General features: G+C 32.8%; 1 protein-coding gene across 1 annotated transcript; it reads left to right on the top strand.

Annotated features, from left to right (window-relative positions):
• The first annotated feature begins 3,657 nt into the window (after window positions 1–3,657).
• Window positions 3,658–21,759, top strand: LOC106123432 (delta-sarcoglycan). Its single transcript, XM_013319752.1, has 7 exons — window positions 3,658–3,830; window positions 4,789–5,099; window positions 19,426–19,651; window positions 19,821–20,010; window positions 20,708–20,900; window positions 21,175–21,298; window positions 21,536–21,759. The coding sequence occupies exons 2-7, from the start codon at window positions 5,017–5,019 to the stop codon at window positions 21,728–21,730; spliced, it is 1,011 nt and encodes a 336-aa protein (XP_013175206.1). The 5' UTR covers window positions 3,658–3,830; window positions 4,789–5,016; the 3' UTR covers window positions 21,731–21,759.
• Window positions 21,760–22,663: the final 904 nt, after the last annotated feature.

Here is a 22,663-nt window from a genome sequence, read left to right as displayed (position 1 = left end):
GCGGCCACGCGCATTCGCCCGACGCGACGTCGGCAAGTGGCACGCGCGCCGCCCGCACGCCGCCGCCGCACAGACTGCGTCGAACACAATACTCGACGTAGCTCAGTTTCAACCTAGTTACGACCAACAAATATAAAATACCTTTTCTTGAGACAGAATTTTTAATGTATACCCGGTATCAGATGAATTAAATTGTAATAGTAATATATAAATTAAATTGTTATATTTGGTCAACTGTAAAATATTTTATATTAAATTTAGTATACTCAAATAACAACATAAGTTATAGTAAGTAAACAATAGCATTTAATTCGACAATTTTCCGAGTTGAACTGCAACATCGGTCTCATGAATGAATCATAGCGATCGCGTCCCTAGACCTCGGCGCGGTCGTATTCGATTAGCACGAATAATTCCGAAAGGGAAATTGAAAAGCTAAAGCGATGCCCTGAGGACTTGCTCTTTCTGTTATTTGCGGCCAGCCTACGCCACTCCCTGAATACTCAAATAGAATCACAGTCTCTACACTACATTAACCTCTCATATTCGCGTAAAGTTATTGAATCTAAAATTTATACTACATTTGTAAGAAATAATCAAATCTTTTCTAACTTCACTTCTTAATGTAGCAAGTAAATTAAAACGTGTGTAAAAACGTGACAAATTAAAAAAAAACACAAATTATTTTGGTGTAATTACAAGTGCTACAAATAACACGATATAAATTACCTTAAAAATAAATTCTAAAACATTGTAGAGACAAAGAGAATTTTTCTAATTCTAGTTAACGAAAAGCATTGGTTTGTATCGCACATTATTTGCTCTGTCTTCGGATTCAGTCGTGAACAGTAAATAGCCGTGGTTGGTCCCGTTCGGTAATCCTGTGTTAATTAGCAGTTGGTTTAGCGTGCAGCGTCGGGACACACGGTCACCGCAAACTTGGACAACTATTTCTAATATTTTGAATTACATTGATAAAATTTAAGAGACAAAACTTGGTATCGATTTCTAGTGTGGTTTTATAATTATAACAATAAAAATTTAAACCCGAGGTGCTAAATGCCCTAAAACAATTTTGAAAAGAAAACTTTAACAGTTAACAATGTTAACGAAGTGAGATAAGTTTTGTTCACGGTCCAATATGAAATATAATATTATAATATAATTAATTTCTGTTGCACTCAGTGCCATAACACCTTATCATTAAGGGGGCCCCTTACCGATCTTAGTAAAATTTAGTATAAAAAAATCTATGTGTTTAAAACACAGTGTTTCAGTAATCACTAAATGACTTTGAGCGCGGCAGTTTATTTATCACGGTTTTTTGTAAGCTAAGGATTTTTTTCTAATATAATAAAGTCACATTTAATGTCAATCGCACCGCTGGCGCCGTATGTCAGTGCGCGTCCCATTGTAATGTAAAGAAGTATCGCGCGCCGCATACGACCGGCTTTAATAAAATTGCTACCGTGTATGTTGAGAGAATTCATAATTATCCGTTTTAATGGATAGTTTAAAACTAAACAATATAAAACATAACTACACAAATAAAATGTTTAGGCTTACTCGGCCTCTATAATTTTTAATAATGAGAATAGTAATTGCAAAATAAAAAGTAACAAAACATTTTTTTTGGATCGACCAGTAGAGGCTACGGAACAAGATCCTTCGTGACTACTACACGTGGGTGGGCTATTGTAATATTTAGTCTTTATAATAGTTCCGACACTTTTTAATAATAACGTGTCCACTGTTACTCGTATGAGTTAAACTTTAATTAATTCAAATTATAAAATGTTTTAAGTAGTTATAAAGTGAATATATTTTATTACTCTTTTATTAATAGTAAAAATAACATTAAAATTAACAAGTAATCTCAAGAGTGCTAGTTACATAAAGCCATCCAGTGGCGCCGGCGTTAATCCAAACCTAATTGGTGGTCAGAAGACTATTAGACTTGAAATGACAAATCCAATGTGATTACTGACACAAAGACACTCTCAGGGGACTAAATGAAACTAACATTTATTTGGAAAATATAAAAAGATAAAAAATGAAACATTTCTTACAAAAAACTCGATATCAAAAATGAAAGTTTGAATAACATTTCTCGGCACAATATAATCCAAAGTAAAGTCATCTTCGACATGAAAGAAACACATCGAAATTCTTAAGGGGAAAATATTACTTTGCAATCGGGAAATTCTTCGTTGAAACAACTCGCGGGGAGGTAACGTTCATTTCGACAAAAGACGAGCAATATTCCGTGCACAAAGGAAAGCACCCGATATATTCAATGCAGTGACACAAGAAATGGCGGCACAAAGCGGTAACAAAGCTCATATTGGAAGTTACATCGCGGCAGAGGCAGGGGCAGAGCGCCGCCGACGCTACGGACTCGCTTTTACAAATACAAACTTCACTGCTACATCTCATTTGTTTACGAATTATAAACAGACATGTTAAAAAATATGCCTTGTAACTATCAATCTTTTTTAATGTACAATTTAATGTTATCAACACGGTTTGTCATGAATTGCTCAACAGTCGTAGTAATCAAAAGTTTCGCCCTGAGTGAGGAAAAATATTTTTATGATGATTACTATACAATTAGTGTACAAATTAGTTATTACCAAGTGTGGTTCAACAAATCGTACATTTGAAAAATAATTTGAGGTATTATATACGAGTATTAAAATTCGTATCATTAGCAATGTTCCTAAGGGACTTGTATTATTATGAGAAGATGTTGCTTTACCTTATTTTAAGTCAGTAACAGACTAAGTATTTAAAACTATTATAGAAGATACTAATTCAAAAAGGTTACACTTGCTATTATTTATAGTTACGCAATAAAAATTTCCGCTCTCAATTATTTTTGGAAATTTCTTCGTCAAGACAATTATAATGGCGTGGATAGAAATATACAATTGTATATAATTGGAGTGGAGTTGTCTATGGTATTTCTTTAACTTAATTAATGTAATACACTATCATTTATCACCAATTTATTATGAATAGATACATAAAAATTAAATCTAATTTCGTATAAATATTTAAAAAATAACTTACAATGAAGTTATTATCCAATATAAAATTATACACTATATTCAATGTTTTTTTTATATATTGTGTTCGTAATTTTAAAACTTGTAGTTCATAAATAAGTTTTGATTAAAAATCTGTACGCTAATCTGTTCAGCATCGGAGAATTTGAGAGTTTGAAGAATAATTCAAGAGGCAAACGCATGCGCGTATTTTACGCGCCACCCCTTGAGCATTACGACCGCCTCCCTCTGGCGGGCACACCTGAAAATTGAACCTTCTGTTCTCTTACACAAAGTTTTTCAGACGGCAATTTTATCATCTGAAGAAAGTTTCGAACTCGACATGATCTTCAGTTCTAAAGCCGTCATTATTCTCGCGTACGAAGAATTAGATTTTAGTAACGTGCTCTGCACTTTCGCGCTCGCGGTCTTGGCCGGCTCGTCTACCTACAATTGTATTGGAAATTGCTCCTTAGTTATTTTTACTTTAAAGTACATTTTCGTACCAAAGTTTTATTTAGTGTAGGATGATAGCAGAGCCAAGGGAAGAGAGCTCAGTCGTGTGCGAGCGTCGGCGGCGAGCGAACTTCGCATCGCGTCCGCAGTCGGGTCGCGTCCGTAACTTATTACGCCCCAACACTCGTCGTCCATTCTCAAACATTTTTGCTGTGATTTTTTTTATATTGGCGGCTATAATATTGATTTATTTTATTCATTTGACCTCTTAAATACTTGTTTAAGTAATGTTTTCTTTATTCCTACGTTATGATGGAATTTTACATTGTAAGTATTTAAAAAAATCTGAAATTTACCCACAATACGTTGCCAGAACGGAACTGTTAAATGTACTTGCATTTATATTTTACTATGTCTACTAATTTTAAAGTTTAAGAGTGATGAATTTAAAAGTTAATACATTTAATTAGATTATGAATGACAAGAGCAATTTTAAAAGGAATAAATGAGTGAGAATGTAAATCGTAGCGTGTCGGGCGCTGCGCGGGATCGCCGCGATCCTCGAATATTTGCCGTTTCGCCGACATTCCACAGTTAATTAAAGCCCATTTATACACTGTCTAGTAGTATAAAATTTATGAAATGAGAAAACATTTCTACACAAAATTCTTTATTAAATTATATCTAAAATAATTACATGCAAGAACAAGTTGTTTTTATAGTTTATACATTTTTAGTAGTATAAACTTTAATTCTTATCTTATGCATTGTTCTATACGCGCAGTTTTGACGTAAGTTAATTTGAGTCCGTGGGTTTTCTTACTCCAAGTGGAAGCGCAGATAAATAACGGCCTACTCTCCACCTCCTTGTCGATTCCTATAAGCCCGCCTCATTCATCGCTCCGCCTACTTGTAGACAGTACATAATATACATATATCACTTATATACTTTTCATAATTACATAAAGGTAAAATGTTATTCCAAAATTAATGCTCGGTGATATCCTAGATGTGGCTACGCAGTCCGTATTTATGAGTAGCTACTGCAAAACTTGAGCAATGTACTATATAATACATATGTACATATGCAGTCTACATAATTGTCTTTTGATATGAATTTGGAAGATTAGAAAAAGTAGCCATATTTTTTCAAAACGTTGACTTCGTCAGTATAAATTGTTACCATCATAGCAGAATGAAAAAGGAAAACATTGTTGTTATATATGGTATATTATAACAAGAAACATCCAAAAACATAATTAACGTAGCGGTTGAACTTTCGCAGCTAAGAAGTCGAAACTCTGCACACAATGTTGAGAGAACATCGACCTCTAACAAGCCGGTCGTTCAAAGTTGTTGAGCGCAGGAAACTGCAAGAGAATAATTTCACAGAGACGGCCAGCAACTAAGCAAACAGTTTTAAAGTGTTTACCGCTGCGGACAGTCCAGTAGGAACAAATGTGGACGAATTTGTGACCGCACGCGAAGCTTCGTATAAAACTGACATCGTGCGATGGATCCTCACTCCTTGACCCGGTCCCGACAAACACCAGCTGCAAGAAATCACATCGTCTACACAGACCACAAGGGTAGAAAGTAAGTTCCATAAGATATGTTACAAAACGCATCAATTAATTTCTAAATCGTTTTGATTGTTACACTCTGAGTGGGGAATTTAAACGTTTAAACCTAACAAATGACAGCTATTATTTCTCTCAATTTAGTCTAACAAGCAACTTGGAAAGGTTCGCCGAAACGCGGAACTCAATGGCCGTGAATTTTGTAATCTTCATTAATTTCGGCCGAGGTTCATTTGTTCCCCTCTAATATTGTTTGTCTCTTGCTTAATATCTCAGCTGCATGAGTAAATTAAATTACATGCGAACTTCACTTCAAAGGTATGGGCAAAGGAGTTATTTTATACAAGGAAAGCTGACACATGTTATATTGAAATCTATAGAAATAATAATTCTTTGATTATTCTACGATACTATAATAGCAAACTACTAAAAAATAACTTTAAATAAACGTAGTATTCGTCCAAAATATCCCTTAAATATATTAGAAATTATCACAAGATTTCTATTCAATATATTTGGAGTTATCATACTCATTCTCTTTATACTCTTACATACAAGCATTAGACATATAAGTATACAGTAGATATGGTATCATATTAATACATGAAACGAAAGTTTTGAATTCCTTTTTGAGGAATTTGCTCGAGAAGATAAACATGAAATTTAAAACAGTTAATGTAAACGCTGTATAAAACATTTATTTTTAATAAAAAAAATATTTGATTATTAATTATGGACCATCATTTGGATTAAAAATATCGGTTTTTAACTTTTTATATTGCACCCGCTCTTATGCCGACAAGAACAAATAATAATAGCCTTATTAGATTCTCCTAACAAATATATTTGGTAAACTTTATTTTTAAGTTCTTTCTCCTGTCGTTAATTATTCTGTTTTTTGAGTATGTAATTTCAAATTATGTTTGGAAACAAACTTCACACTTGTATATTTAAATTATAGCAAGTCAAAAGTTAGAAAATTTTCCTTAAACTATGTCCTTAATACTTTATACCCGCCTAATCTTTTATTTAAGAGAAGAAATGAACTACGTTCTCTAAAATAACATTTTAGATAATGAGGTGAACTCACCAATACTTTATTTAACATTGTTTAAAAGTATTTAAGAAATCTTTCTAGATACAATTTCGTATCTTAAAATCTTATAAATTCTTTTCAAGCAATAACATGACTAACAGTCCAAATCTTTTGGCAGACGAAGCTATGAACTAGAGCTATTTTAATCTAAAGTTACATCTTAGGGGACAACTTTCTACTTTTCAGTAGTACGCGACAGTTACAAACTTATACATAAGTTATTACAATGCAAGGCGAGAAAGAATTACAGTAAGAAAATTTGAATAGAAAGTGTTGGACGGTCCAGTTGGGTAAGGCAGTAGCTGAGCGAGTGTAGACGAGTGCAGGGAGGTGCGGGGTGAGCGGAGAAGTGCATGTGTGTCGCGGAAGGACAGGACAGTTACTTGTACAGTTTCCGTTAGTCACATTTTCGCAACAAGGTATTCACATTTCGAGCTGTGGAAAGTTGGCGTTATCGCATTTAAAATAGAACTACGGACACATTTAACTTTGTGATGCAAAATGGACATGTAGGGGCTTTGATGTTTTGAATTTAAAGACTTAGTGACTAGCTGTAACAAAATCAAACAGTCAACAAATTAGATTTCATTTAACAATGAAGATTATTACAAAATGAATTATATCAGAATCTATTAGCGAACAATAATGTTCTTCATCTGACAGATGTGGAATTTTAATAATTTCGACTTGTAGAATCTTATATCTAACGTTGTATTGCAAAATATTTTAAGGTAGTAAAAAAATATTAGCGGTGAATTAAAATCTACAATATTTAAAAAGGAATGTAGTGTTACACAAGTTAGAGGTCAAGAGTTACAACATACTGACACCGACCTCTTAAAGCATGCTCGTTCCCTCGGCACGACGCCATCTAACTACGAATATTTTATATTAGAATTTGCGTTACTAAACATAAACAAGTTCTCTGGCTAAATAAAGTGGAAAAAATTACCAGGAAATCTACACTAATATTTTAATAGTATAAAGTACAAAAGAATTTTAATTAATATATGCGATTAGTAAAGTTTGTTTCTGCTTAGAGTTTAAAAGCATCAGAACTTATCAGTAGAAATAACAGATAAAAAAACTAAATAAAAACCACTCTATCGAAACACTCCAACTTTGGCGAATGGATTAAGACTTTCAGCTAGTGTGTGACGGTGAATTTTTTTACATTTTCATTGAAAGTCGTTCTCACGTCCCTAAGTCTGCTCGCTGCGAGTGTATAAGTAAGCGTAAGTGAACAAATTGATTTATTGAAGTTAAGCGGGTTTCCGAGTTGCGCCTGAGTATTCGCAGGCTTTTGCATTACACAGATAAAGAGGAAATAAAAAAGAAAGTTGTCAAACAAAAGTCCCCTTGTCGTGAGATTTACGAGCCGACGCACGTACCGGCCCGGAGTTGTATTTAAATTATACTTTGTTGTATTCCTTCGTGTTTACATTTACACTACGTTGTTAAATACCACTAATGGTACGTATTTATTATGTGTACCGTACACTTTTAGATCTTTGACATTAATTAATTATTGATTTAAATCTGAATTATTAGGTGCTTAGCGATAAATACATTATGTTCTTGATGATTAATTTGGCTTGTTTTTTAAAGGTATTAATTTTAATCTATCACATCTTTATAAACGTATTGTAATTTTATATTTTAAAGAAAAGTTTGCCGTATGTTCATATTAAATAACTCGCCTAGAAATATCTTAAAACTTACCAAAAGCCTATAACCATTATGTATAATATGTTTATTTGTACTATATATAATTGTTAAATTCCATTAGTAATAAAATCGATAATGAATGCTTTTTAATGTAAAATATAGGTTAACGATCAAGAAGTCGAACAAACTACATTAGCTATCAATTTCCTACTAATACAATTGAATGAAACTTTTACTCAAACTGACAATTTGCTTTATAAAGGCCAAAACTAACTAATATCACGACGTAGGCTTAATAATTATGAGCAGTCACGCAAATGATGGTTTCGGGTGTCTCGATTTATTCTGCGATATAAAATATAATTTAAAAAAAGATTGCATGTCTGCATAAACAATCGTTTTTAAAATAACAAAGACTTGGCAGTTCGTTGTCCTATTGTAATATTAATTGCTTATTGCTAGAATCTTAGGATAACTTCGCAATGTAGAAATCAACATAAATAAGTTGAATACATGGCAAATAAAAACTTCTTCTTTTAAAACTTTCTCTAAACTCTGCCTTTGTAAATTTAAAGATGAAAATAGATCGATATCTCCGTTGTCATCTATTTTTATCTATTCTTACTTTTTATTTGGTTGCTTGTCATCATGTTATTATTTTATTTGAAAAAATGTTTCTACTTAGATTTTAACAGCATTACAGTGTAATAATAAAAACATGTCTTATTTCCTCTAAGACACGCTAACTATAACATAGAAGAAATATACGATTGAGGATATACATAGCTTACTTGTAATATTTGACGGCGAACAAAAGGTAGTCTTTTGTTATTGTGATGTTTACTCTTTGAATTAACATCCAGCAAATGCAGCCGAAATTCGGGCGCCTTTTTCCAATCCTTTCTGTTTGTCAATTAAAATATTTGGAATCATTGAAATCATTGCAATGTCAGTTAATTTGATTACTCAGAAAATTCAACGAGAAATGGTTAATTACAGTTCCATACTTTTGATGCTACATTAACTATAAATAATTAAATTAATCCTATATATTTAATGATTTCTAAAATAATTCAATAGTTTTATTTATATTAATTGTAAATATTTTGAAATATAAGTAATATTTATTACTTTTGTTTTTTCATCATTAATTATCACTACGAAAAATAATTGGATAAAAGCTACAAGGGTTAAATAGTAAGGAAGATTATTTGCAGAAATATAAGCAAAAGCAGTTCTTATAAAATTAACTAAAACGCTCACTTAATTAAAATTTCGTAGAACAACAAAGACTTTTAAATGTTTTAATTCAATGTAATAACTGAATATGAAAGAAGCATATTCGTAATTACATTTGAATTACACATAAATCTCGTGGAATGATTAAGACTTATTATATCTAGTTTTTTTTATCAATAACAATGAATTTAATTCCCTATTTCTTATTAAAGAATGCCGGTTAAGGGAAAGATAGTTTTTCTTTTCAATTCTTGGTAACTGAAGTTTAGTTTTCGCTTTAGTTCTCGGTAGTGTAAATATACTAAGAATAATTGTCGATTTCATTGACACGGCCGGTTGATTCGAGTCGCACGGCCGTCGTCCATAACGTCTATTGGCGTTGCCCGTCACGTAGAAAATGCTTCAGCTTGTTTGCGAACCACAAAATCGATGTACTGGAATTTTCTTGTCACCCTCTCATTTCTCCAGTTAAACTGAAACTTTTACTACTTAAACATTAATGTAGATTTATACAAAATGTACATTAATTTGATATCACTTTTTTCTGACAAAAAAAAAACAAAACACTAAAACATAATAATGCATTGCCAATACTCTTCTTCTTTTCATAAAGAACTATCTGACTGATAAATAAAATATACAAGCAATAGTATCGATTTATAGTGACAATCAGGGATATAGTGTTAATAATCCATCCAATCCCGCGAGAGTAAGCTCCCGACATCTTGAATAATTCACACGTATACCTTGTTCATTTCTATTGACGTTTCCTTTAGTATATTCACTTGTCTTTTTATAGTGCTGTGAGTGTTAGCTCATGTTACCGTACACGATTTGTATTATTACAAATGATTTAATATACGTTGAGCGATTATTACACCGTAGAAACTTATAAATACACTGAAGAAATTTAATGATAACTTATGTAGAAAATTCAAGAAATACTAGCTGTCGCCTGCGATTCCGTCCTGTATGTCTGTCTGAAATAAAAAAAAAACATAATTAACTATGACAAATTTCATAGATAAACGTTGAGCTGTTCTGGAGATACCTTTAAACAAACATCCATATATACTTCTATTTATAATATCAGTAAGATTTATATTTTCGCACAAAAGTGGTTTTCATAATATACATATATTGCAATTAGTTTATCTTTGGAACCACTAATTGCATAAGAGTTATTTGATTGTTTTCATTTTCGACTACGAGTGGTTCGAGGCGAGCAAAAGCGACTAAGTTGTTCTCGACTTTATAAGAGGGACATGCTAGAAACAACTTTTGATTCAACTAAGTTGAAGTGCCGAAAGTAAAGTCCGAAGGAAACTCGACGTCGCGTATTACATCCGAGCGATTTGACAATCTCACGATCATTTTAACTTGCACATCTTCGTTGTACATAATTGTTACTTAATTATGTTACTTTGTAACTATGAGTACAACATGATTTAGTATGCACGAATGCTTGTGTAACTTTAATAGTCTAGTCACGGATAAAAACAAACTCGGCAGCGTAACGTAGGTCAAAATTTAGCAGTCAATTTTATAATTTGGCAAACATTTAAAAAAATACAAAGTTGAACTCCGCGTTTCGTCTGGCAAGTGTGCATACCGGAGGCTTTATTTTAGTTCCCTTGTTTTTCCACCCTTTTCTTACAAGAAAGAATGGGAAGGGATAGTATATGAAGGAGGAGGGGACGCTGAGAAAAACTATTACTTTTTTTTTGTTTTCATTTCGAAAACTACGTTTATATGTTTAATATGATACGTGTCTTTATGTTATATCGTAATCTCACCGCGAATACTTCTGTTTTCCAATTCCAACTCACACTTCTCGAAGTTGTGCGATATAATTGTCTAGAGGAGCCTTCGTCGAACTACGTGATCAGATTGTTGATTTTCACCAAAAATTCTCACGTTAAATCACCTACATGTCTCGTGTATTACAAACACTGGCCACAATAGAATTTATATTAAAAATACATTTAAATCTCGCTTTTGATTTTTTAAACAAAAGAAATTTGTTTTCGAATGTCTTCATTGTATGCATGAATGTATTATAATTAATTACTAATTATTTCATTAATGTGAGAGTTAAACAAAGTAAGAAGGTATTAAGGAAAGCTAGACTTAATTTTATTTTGACAAGCTAAGATTTTGTTAGACGATTATTAATAAATTTACAAATTATTTTAATTTATTAATGATTTTGTTTTTTCAATTACATACATCAGACTTAAATTTAAAAGTATTAGTAATATACGATGTACAGAAATTGAAAATGAAATCTACGCCTGATGCCAATTATTTCCCAAGCTTTAAATAGAAGTTTTTCCGAACGCTAAATCTGTGAAGAGGTATGGTTGTGCATACGGAAAATAGGTTTAGGAAGCTTTTACAACATCGTGCGGCTTTAGCGGTATTATAGAGGCTATTGACCGTTTTGTAAAAATACCAATATTTATTTTTTATGCGAAATAACATCACTCGTATAGACATTTTCATGAAATGCTTTTTTTGTTGAGTTGTTTTATCATATTAATGTCTAAACTACAAGAAAAAATCACCTTTAGATGTCGACACTTTTTTTTTGGTATCGTATCGAAATCTTAATAAAGATACCTTGCTTTTGGTTAGGTAGGGTTTTACCCACTAAAACCCTCTCTATGGCCATCCTCTGGTGTCACAGGTGGAGTTCTGGGATCTCTAGTGGAACGCACTGGCACATGTAGATACCTACAAGGGATGGTGAACGCTCTTTTTAAATGAATATTCCATCTAGTTTTGTCTTGACTTTTTTAGTTTTGTCACTTATCGCTTCACTGTTAGTTTTACTTAATATTATGATAAATACTTTTGAAACGTCACATTGTAATCAATTATTCAGTTTAACCACAGAGTAAATTCAAAAAACGTTCACAACTGAAATTAGCAAGAGTAACGCTACTTTAAACAATTCGCAGTTAAAATTTATCAGGCGCTAATTAATGGAATGCCGAGAGAAGTTTAAAACACGTCTCATTAATTCGTAACGCTATTACGTATTGGCCTTTTACAAATTTCAGTGGGAGTTTAATGAAATTCGCATTTCATTATTTCGCTCTTTATTTTTTGACATTTTATAAAGTGAATTTATCTGGAGTTATCTACTGTTTTCGAGGTTGATGTATCAACAGTTGAAAATAACTGTTATTATATTAAAAAAGTTATAAAATTAATAGAATTTTGAGAAACCATTAATGTATTTTAAAAGTTAATGAGAAGTTCAGAAAGTAGACTGAAAATTAACGGTGTCAGGTAACTATTATATTTAATCTAGATTATATTGTATATTAAGATTTAGATTAATAGTGTAATTCATTCAAAAAATCCATCTCGACCACATTATACTAGTTGATCGCTATTAAACATATAGTAAAGATTAATTTGCTGTGCATTATGAATATTCAAATGCAAATTCCAACTAAAATTCATCACATAATTCTATAACAGATTGTATGTGCCTATCGTGTGCGGTAAAGCTACTGTTTATCCAATGTGCTATGCAGGATTGATGAGAGTATTTCGGGAAGTAATAAAACGCAATTAACATGAAAATTGGCAGCGACTGGTGAAATTTTGATTCATATTCACACGCGTCCGCGACCGGCGCGGCGGCCGGTGCAAGCATTGCGTGGGCCCATAAATATTAAAATAGCCATTTATTTCAGAAGGAAACTTTGTTACTTTAAAAAAAAGATTAAGCGCACATATTATTTTTTTATAACTATGGACCTACTTTATGTAATAACGCTATACTATACTCTATATTTAGTACTTAATGAATTTTTCATAAAATAAAATAGCTATTGATATTTAACATCCTTTGGCCGATCGCAATAAAACTTTAATAGCGGAAGAGTTGAGAAAATGCTAAGAAGCACACCATAGGTATTATTCTTAGTTTCAGACGAATGCCGTCTTAATTAGAAAATCAATTTTGTATAATTTCATAAATATTAAAAGGAATTGAAAGATCTTGAAGTAGGAACAAGCATCGGCATATCCCCTAAGAGACGTAAGCGTTGTTTTATGGTCGCGGCGCCGCCAGCAAACTTCGGCAACTGCTTTATGATCCTAATTTATAAGTGAGAGGCGTCGAGAGTATTTACGACTCTTTCCAGCCACCCTCTGCTCCCGCGAGTGCGTTCAGCTTTGTAACATTACAACCACTTTTAATGATCGTATCGATTGTTAGAATAAGTGTAACCCATTTATGATTTCAGTTTGGATACTTATATTAAAATTATTTAATGTTATGCAAAGTGCTTGGTGGACATCAGTTTATTCTTAGAACTATACTGGATGTGTTTTTAATAGATATACAATCCAAAACAATATCTAAGTAGTATGCTATAAATGTTAAAGGACACGCCAATTTGGCAAATTAGAATCTGCCTTACTGTTTTCAATATTTAGACTATTTTATCTACAGAAACAGAAATAATTAATGTGTAAATTGAATTGAAGTAATATTATACATATTTTCACTATAGATTAGAATTTAATTTTCAATATAAATAAAGTAGATCGAAAGATTGTTGCATATTTACATATGTTTACGTTACTAAACATATTATACAAATTTTGATACAGATATGTTGTAGAATTTGTGTCTAAGTAATGGCGTGTTGGCCCCACTGCCACCACAAAGTTTCGTGTGACTGATTTACAATCTCAGAGAGCTTTATATGAAATTTTGCGAGCATAAATTAATTTTCAATTTGCCTTTGACGTTATGCTGAGCCGGGCCGACATGTCTCTCAGGCAAGGTATTAACCCGAACATGACACCTCGTGCCTATTCGTAGCCTTGCATCTATACACAAGCCTATGTCTGTCTACAAAAGCTATGCATTTTCAATTGCCACAGTTAAACAACGACTATTAGCTTGTTCAAATAATTTATTAATAAATCTTCTTAATATTTTAGATGAATGTTTGGATATATGTTTGTTACAAGGTATCTCCGGAACGGCTCAACGGATTGATAAAACGTAGTACATATATAGAACATAGTCTGAAAGAACACATAGGCTATTAAGTTTTTTTTTTAATTCGCACGGACGGAGTCGGGGACGACAGCTAATAACAAAACAAAAATAAGTTAGGTTGATGTGAAAGGTGTGTCCTATTTATAGAATGACTTGACTTAAAGTCCTATGTCCCCGTGGTGGGGCAGAGGGCGTCCACAGTGCGCCGCCAGTTCGCTCTATCTTGGTCTCTGCGTTTGGTCTCGGCCATGTCAGCCCAATTGCCTTCATGTCGGCAGCTACTGAGCGCCGTCAAATTTGTTTAGGACGGCCACGTCCTCTTGTTCCTAGTGGGATCGACTCTAGGGCCTCCCTGGAGAATGAATGAATTTATAGAATGAGTAACTAAAAAACTTTTAAGACATAAGTGAAAGTCTGGGAGACGTAACTATATGCATTTTCTTATTATTTTATTAGCATAAACTTTCAGATATAAACCAATGTATGTTGTTCTCTTGGTGAAAACTGGTTTGCTTAAGTATTAAATGTGAATTACTAAAGGCTACATGCGAGTTAACTTTGAATTTACTAAACATGAAGTTTGCTGTATATATATTCCGAGTTAATAATAACATAGCAAAACGGAAAAGCTAAGCTGTGTTATTGTTCGCAAAGCATTTGTTAGTGCTTTGCTCCGAGGTATGGTCTAGTTCAATATGTAATAAATTTAAATATTTAAGTTAGTTACGATCAAGTAGAGCGTAGGTTTAATAAAGTTATGGTTTGATACAATCCCAATATTTTAATAAACTATTAGTGTTTCACGTGAATAGTGTTAACGCCGTTTTTAAAAATATCTGTTTTTTTATTTACGTCCTACGTTTATTATTTAGCCTAGTGTTTTCTATATTGAATTGATATAAACATGAAAAGTACGTACATTTAAATTTTTCTTTTATAAATGACTAAATAATATGTTATGACATGTTTAAGTTTAGTATGGTAAGGGGGTACACTTAAAATAAGGTGAAGGAAGTAAAGTTTTATAGTAAAATTTAATAAACAAATACTAATATACACAATAAAATGTGGAATAAAAAACGTTTTTTCTATTTTTAAATTCGGTAGAAATATGCATTTATTTTATATTTGACTGTATGAGTCAAACTTTATCAAGTGCTAGGTTTAAATATCTATTATTCGGCAATGGCTCACCGACACGAAAGAGGAAGGAGATTTCAATGCATTTGATTTATGTGCCACATAATGGAGCGCTGCGTTGCATTCGCCGCATGCAATCAGAATCGGGTCTATCGTAGACGATTTCATATTTACACATTTGTATATTTCGCATTAGGTATTGAATATGTTTTAAATAATTTAAATATAAGTTTGTAAACTAAACGTCACTTAAAAGTAAAAAAATATTTCTATTAAAAAAAATTACCCCTCGGATAGCAAAACGTAATACGGTTTTATTTTTATTGTCTTAAATAATAAAACCGATACAACGGTAAACATAATTGTTAAGCCTTGGTAATATTTATAACATATGTACGATAAGCGGGGTTTGTACAAATCAGGAATCATGTGTCACTACAGTGTATGGCATTCGAAGCGCAAAGTGCTACGTTATTCAACTTAATGGCTATTAGTTTGGTTCGTTAGTGGAATATTGCTAACGAATGTGCAGCGGGCGCGCATTCCGCGGCGGTGCGGAGTGCGGCGCGGGATGCGGGGCTCCATGCGGGGCGCGGGGTGAGGCGGTGAAACGCTCAATTAGCACACATACTGCTCACTGCTCAACTCCACCACCGCGCTTTTCACATTAAATGCCACTGAATTTACGCAATGCACCTAATAAAAGAAATCAAATGAATTTTAAAGGCAAAAAATCAAATACGCAGTTGAACAGTGGATTGAATTATGAATCGTATTGTTTCTCCTACTCTCAATCTTAAACTCTACTGTTTCTTGTTATGGTTAGGGTGCCTAAAATAATTAATGTTAAGTGACAATAAAAATCAAACTTTCTGAGTAAGTATATTTATTACTGAAATACTAAGCTACAATGTTATAAATATGCTATGAAAATAATTGTTAAAGAAGTTAAGAAAATAATACGAAGTAATAAAGTCACTGTCTTTTTAACGCGTATCTGAAAAGTAAGGAAGCTCGGAATTCGTGTTACCGTGATGGAGATGATTAATATGCCTCATTTGCGGCACGCGCTGCCGTCGGGGTCGCACTCTACGGAGTCTACGAAGCTACGCAGCTACGGATAATACAGCTACGTGCATCATTTACGTTTCCGTATCCAGAATTTATTCGGTTCCATTTGCGACACCATTTGTTTCAATAACTTAATAGGATTGCAACATCTTGTATATATGTTATTTAACAATACATATATGTGATTTTGTAATTTTTTAGGACCTTAATGATAAAATGTTTTCAGTTTCAAATGACTAATCAGAGACATAATTTATTTTGTTCTATTAAATAGACTTAACAATTATTAATTGTCTCGTTGTTCGCATGACATGAGATTACCTCGCAAGGGGTTACAATGCGAGTACTTTGAAAAGGAAGGGTGTATATGTTTTAATCGTGTCTATACGTATGAATACTTACAGTACTACCTTTTTGCTTCTACTTGATATAGATATATGTATAAGATAGAATTTATAACATTATTATTCATTATTTACTCAACATAAAATTTTCCGTGCAACTTTTGATACGTTATACTTTTTTTTTAAATAAATATCCGATAAGGCAGTCCCGTAAGAGCCCAACATTATTGTTGTAATTGGTTTCTAATGCCACGTAAACCCCCCAAACGTGTTGGGAGACTGGACGGAGAGATAAAGTGCACGACCGCTTTCACACGGACTTTAAGTATTTCCTTTTAGCAAAAATGTTTAAAATAATAGCATAAAAATATAATCAATTATTATAAATATTATTATAAAAATAAGTATAATAAGGATCTCTAAACTATCACATATTAGCCATCGCCCGCGACTCAGTCTGTACGCAATTAAAAAAACGTAATTAGTGGCCCATGTGTTCTGCCTCACTATGTTCGACATTTATGATAAATTGGAGCAAGATCTATGCGGCCGTCCTGGAGGTACCTTCTAATAAACATCCATTTTATGTTCGATTAATACAAATATTCGCGTTTAAATGTTATATGTTATTCCGAGATACACATAATAGAAACACGATGTGTTATCTGACACTTACGATGAGTACAACATTTCCGTACACAGTGCTTCTGTCCTACTCAATCCTAGTAAATTTATGACCCTTATCCGCTGACGGTGGCCAGTTTTACGAATACCGAATCGGCTGCTTTTGTACACGTCTCGGCGAAATATGATACCTATTGAGAAACCCATATGCTGCATTTGAATACAATTTGATGACGAAAATATTTCCAGTGGCCATTTTGTATACATTTTCATCTTCCCGACATATTTCATTTATATGCAGACATCAAAAAGGTTTATGAACGTTACATACACGTTTGATTGTTGACTGTGTTAGTAAACTTTCAAAATACTTAAAATAGTTATGAGTATTTAACCTTGCTTGATTATATTTAGTTTACTAGGGCTTCGATTCTATTAAAAATGAACAAATAACTTTTTTATTTGTATGTAGAACAGATACAGCGGAACTTTTACGGTTATCGAAGTTGTTAAATCCGTATTTACTAAAACAATAAACTCGTTCCGTGCAAATAAATGTGCGTTTTACTCGTTTCCAAATAAAATCCAGCTGTTTAAAAGCCAGTAATGCACGGCCGCCGCGCGCAGTTCGCCCGATGCCCAGTGCTCTATTCATACGAATAATTGCAATAGTCAAACAAAACAAGCCACCCATTGTTTTAACTGCTAATGAGAGTCTAACTAAATTTTAAACAGTGGATTGTAAAGAGCTTTTATTTCTGACCAAAATTTGAAATATTATTTTTCAAATTTTTAAACATATATTGTTTTAGCGTTTATTATTTAGTTAATTATTCAGCAGGTATCGAACTTTGATTTGTTACTTTAACATAGTCATGTTGTTGTATGTTACAGTAAAAAATACTAATTATAAAAATATATTCTCAGAGAAACTTACCCAAATGGTATTATAATTTTTCTTATTTAAGGTTATTTCACATCACGTTTATATTATAAGTGTAAGAATTTTGATTAATTAAACACACCAATTTTCTTTTTAATTCCAATAGCACCATCAACTGTAAATAAGACTGAGTGTAAAATTGTGTACAGTAAGGCGTTTTAGCAATTTCAGCGGTTTTAGCGTAATCTAGTTCGCGTGACTATTAGAAATCAAGCGTGTTGCCGCTCATTACATGAAGCTAGGGGTAAAGCAAAAGTACATTTTTATACCACAAAAGGAACATCCATACTGTCAAGTAGTTTACTTTTACAGTACCTGTCATGGCGCCGATATGACTTTGTTTACCAGAGAAGGGGATTTATTCGATTGATTTTACCGTCGTTAATATCAATGTACTGCTATGAACTTTGCTTAAGATTTCAAATATGATAATTATCTACTCAATGTATCGTATATTCATAGTATTATATAATTTGCGCCAAAATATTGTTTTTGGCAACTTCGAACGTCCGTAATCATTTTCGATGATTTTTTTGGCATTTTGGACATGTTTCACCAAGATAGTTGTAAAATTATGAAAACTTCATGTAAATGTATTAAGCAAAATTAATTTATTTATGACTAACTTTTGGCATTTTTGCTTTTAAGTTTAATTAAATCCACATTATCGAAATTCTTTTAAAAAAATGACTTCTGTGACTGAAAAATGAGTCACGAAAACATTTTACAATAAATTTGAACATTATATCAAAAAGTGTTTAAGGAAAAATAATGTCGCCGGGAGATAAGACACTTGTACGCGACATAAAACCAGATTTGCTGCGATCCGTAGGAACTAGAGGAAATAAAGCTATGATTTATGCAAGTGGAATGTGTTTCGAACAACTGTTTCCCCGGTATGTTAGCATTGTTGTGCAGAAAAAGATCAATTTAAAAATATACTACCCTTTCTTTTGGTAGAAATTTACATTTACATGAGGAGGTATATTTTCATTTTGCTGAACGTGGTACAAAACATTTGTTTTTTCATATTCTAGTGTTTTTAATTATGAAACATGTACGATTCATGCATAATCAAATGCTAAACCTAAAGAAAATATTATAAAAGGTTAACTGCATCGCTTCTAAGTAACAGAAAAAAATTAAAAATTTTTGAAAGGCTTTAAAAATTTGTTTGTTTTTCAGGATACCATACGCCGACAAGATAACTCCAGAGCCGATCTTAAACAACAATGAAGGTAGAGACACGAAGGCAGATTCTATCAGGAACAGTTACAACAGCCAATTCAAAGTCGGCATATACGGCTGGAGAAAGAAATGCCTCTACATTCTCGTTATGGCTCTCATGTTCATGATGATTATTAATCTTGCATTGACGCTTTGGGTTTTAAAAGTATTGGATTTTAATTCGGTAAGTACCTATATACAATTGATAAATCGAAACCGAAAGTTAGTGTCTTAGCGACATACGAAAAATTATGATGAATAAAATAATAATTTATATTTCTTCCTTGATATGCTTTTTAACCCACTTAAAATATGTGTCTTCTCTATGTATTTACTTACAATAATTTATATAGGAGGGCATGGGTCAGCTACGCATAGTTCCTGGAGGTCTGCAGCTCCTGGGCCAGGCTCTAGTGCTGGACTCCCTGTTCGCGTCCAGCATAAAGTCGCGTCGAGGCCAGCCCATTACTGTAGAGTCCTCGAGGAATTTTACAGTCTGTACGCGAGACTCACAAGGATTTGTTCAGAGTAGATTATACTTGGGTAAGTATCATACTAGTGTTCATTCCATTTTTAATATAAAATGTTTTTGCTTTTAAAATCTTTTTCTAGATGAGGAGCAAAAAGGATATGAACAATAGTAATTATAATTCAGATGCTACAAAAAATGTCGAAGCTTAAGAGCTTTTCATTGTTATGTTGCAGTCGAGGACTAATTGCCCTGTCATACGTCAATAACTTATAAATATTAATAAGTGAGTTGTACATATGACGAGACAGTTCCCGCCGCGTCTGCATCACTGTTCAGTTACGCAACGAGCGTCCTAATTAACTACGCTGTGACAATTTACGCAATGATATAATACACTCGTATACAATTTTATTGTTAATTGAAATCAATTAAAATTTTTAATACTAAAATACTGTATGAAAATTGTCTTATAAGTTGTTCTTCTAAATCTTAGTAGCTCTTAATTATGTGTAACCAGACTAACGTTAACTAAAGTTACGTTATACGTCTTTTTAATTTATAATTTACAGTACAATACATAACTTTATTTATCATATGGTGACTTTCTATTTTATTTTAATAACCGAATTGTTTCATTATTATTGTTATACTATCAAGAGAACTCTCATTAACTCTTACTTTTTAGTACAGGATATGGTATGGAACCAAAGCAATACTGAAGTTGATTAATGTGCATTTTTATTTATTATTATTCTTAACTGTTATTAGGTCATGACCGTTTGGAAGTGAATGTGGGTCGCCTCGAGATCCGCGACTCCCGCGGCGGGCTGCTGCTGAGCGCGACACCGGATGCGGTGTCAGTGGGCGCAGACAATCTGGTTGTCGCAAGCCCCGCCGGCGCCACCTTCCACACTGCAGTTCAAACGCCGCTAGTTCGAGCGCCACCTTCTAAACAATTAGTGTAAGTATTTTTTGTTATATTTAAAATTAACTACTTTGTTTAAATAACTAACTATATTATAAAGTTTGTGAAATCTGCTTTAATAATGTCCTGATGATGATTTACTTACCTACATCTACAAAAAAAGAGAGATGTCCTCGTTAACTCGTGATAGAGCATCGCTAATAAGCTAATGGATATGCATTTAAGTACCCGTCACTTGCTGACTTATTACTTACATGTATTTCGAGTTTTATTATTAAAAAAACTACATTATATTTACGTTTGTTTACAGATTGGAGTCTCCGACGAGGTCGTTGGAGATGCACGCTGCGCAGAGCATAGCGCTGGAGTCCCGTGCCGGTGACATCAGTGCCACTTGCCTCACCACTTTCCGACTGCGTTCCATCGCTGGCGCGGTAAATATGCCTGACGAATATTGTTATCGGGTTAAATAATTGGATAAAGTATAGGTGGATCGTGTGAAACAGGATCTGTGAGAAGGGTATAGAAGAAAAATACATGTTGTGCCGACAGTCCGTAGGGAAAAGACTACGATGATTATGATGAATTTTACTTTAAATGTGCCCTATATAATAATGTAATATAATTTTTAGTAAATTGCACTTTTGAATATTTTGCATTCTTCATTATAGATCCGATTGGATGCTCCGAGTATATACATGCCAAAGCTTAAGTCAGCTCTACCTTTACCCTCGTCGACGGCGCACTCGCACGACCCGCATCACCAGAACATTTACCAGCTGTGCGTCTGCGCCAACGGCAAGCTGTTCCTAGCTCCACCCCACGGTGCCTGCGCAGCTAGAGAAGAAAGTCTTATCTGCCGATGATGCTACATCACATATAGTCCATATCGAATATAGAATGAATGTTATATAACCTATTTCCTCGTTATTTTCAATTTAAAAAGGCTTTAATATGAATTACAATGTAATAAGCTTTTGTTTTTAAATATTAAAGAATAACTGATATATGTATATTAGATTGATCAATGTACTTTCGAATTATTCAACGAAGGTTGTCAATATACTAGACGAAATGTAAATAAAGCCTTCTTTAATCGAATTATCAAATTTAAAAATCATAATTTATCCATGTATAGTTGTTTATGTACCTTGTAAATGTGTTATATGAATATATGTACTCAGTTGTACATAAATAACTTCAAGCTTACAATCCTTAGTCTGAATCGCAACGATTTTTAAAAATTATTTACATAATACATTAAAACTAGTGCCTTTCGGAAACGCATTGGAGATGAAGTTGATTGAAGTTTCATTCATAAAACGCGCATGCGCTGAAAGTTCACGTATTGAAGAATCGAAATTTAACAGAACTATATAATGCTTAAGTCCGCGATGTTGTGATAGATCATAGTTATTATAATTATTGTAGAATGTTTTATTCAAATAAGAAATAGTTACAAGGAAATAATTTGGGAAAAATGTATTTAAAAGTTTATGACCAGAAAATAGACATGACTTATTGATACGATTCTTATAATACAAACAAAACATAACATAATTAAAAACCTAAATTATAGTGTTCAAAATAAGTTCAATGGTACTTTATTTACTGATGTCACCGCTAAACCGTTTTCCTTTGAATAAAAAATATTTATTTTATTTTATTGCCGATTTATTTGACAAGTTAAATAAATAAAATTGTTCCAAACATGTCTAGATGAACAGAGCGTTTAGATTTCTGTCCACGTGTGAAATGTTAATTGTTGCTTAGAATGTATTTTCTTTAGAAGTAGTTAA

This window comes from Papilio xuthus, unplaced genomic scaffold (assembly GCF_000836235.2).
Source record: "Papilio xuthus unplaced genomic scaffold, Pxut_1.1 DF826115.1, whole genome shotgun sequence".
NCBI classification, from domain to species: Eukaryota; Metazoa; Arthropoda; class Insecta; order Lepidoptera; family Papilionidae; genus Papilio; species Papilio xuthus.
This window is presented reverse-complemented; position numbering and strand designations above follow the sequence as displayed.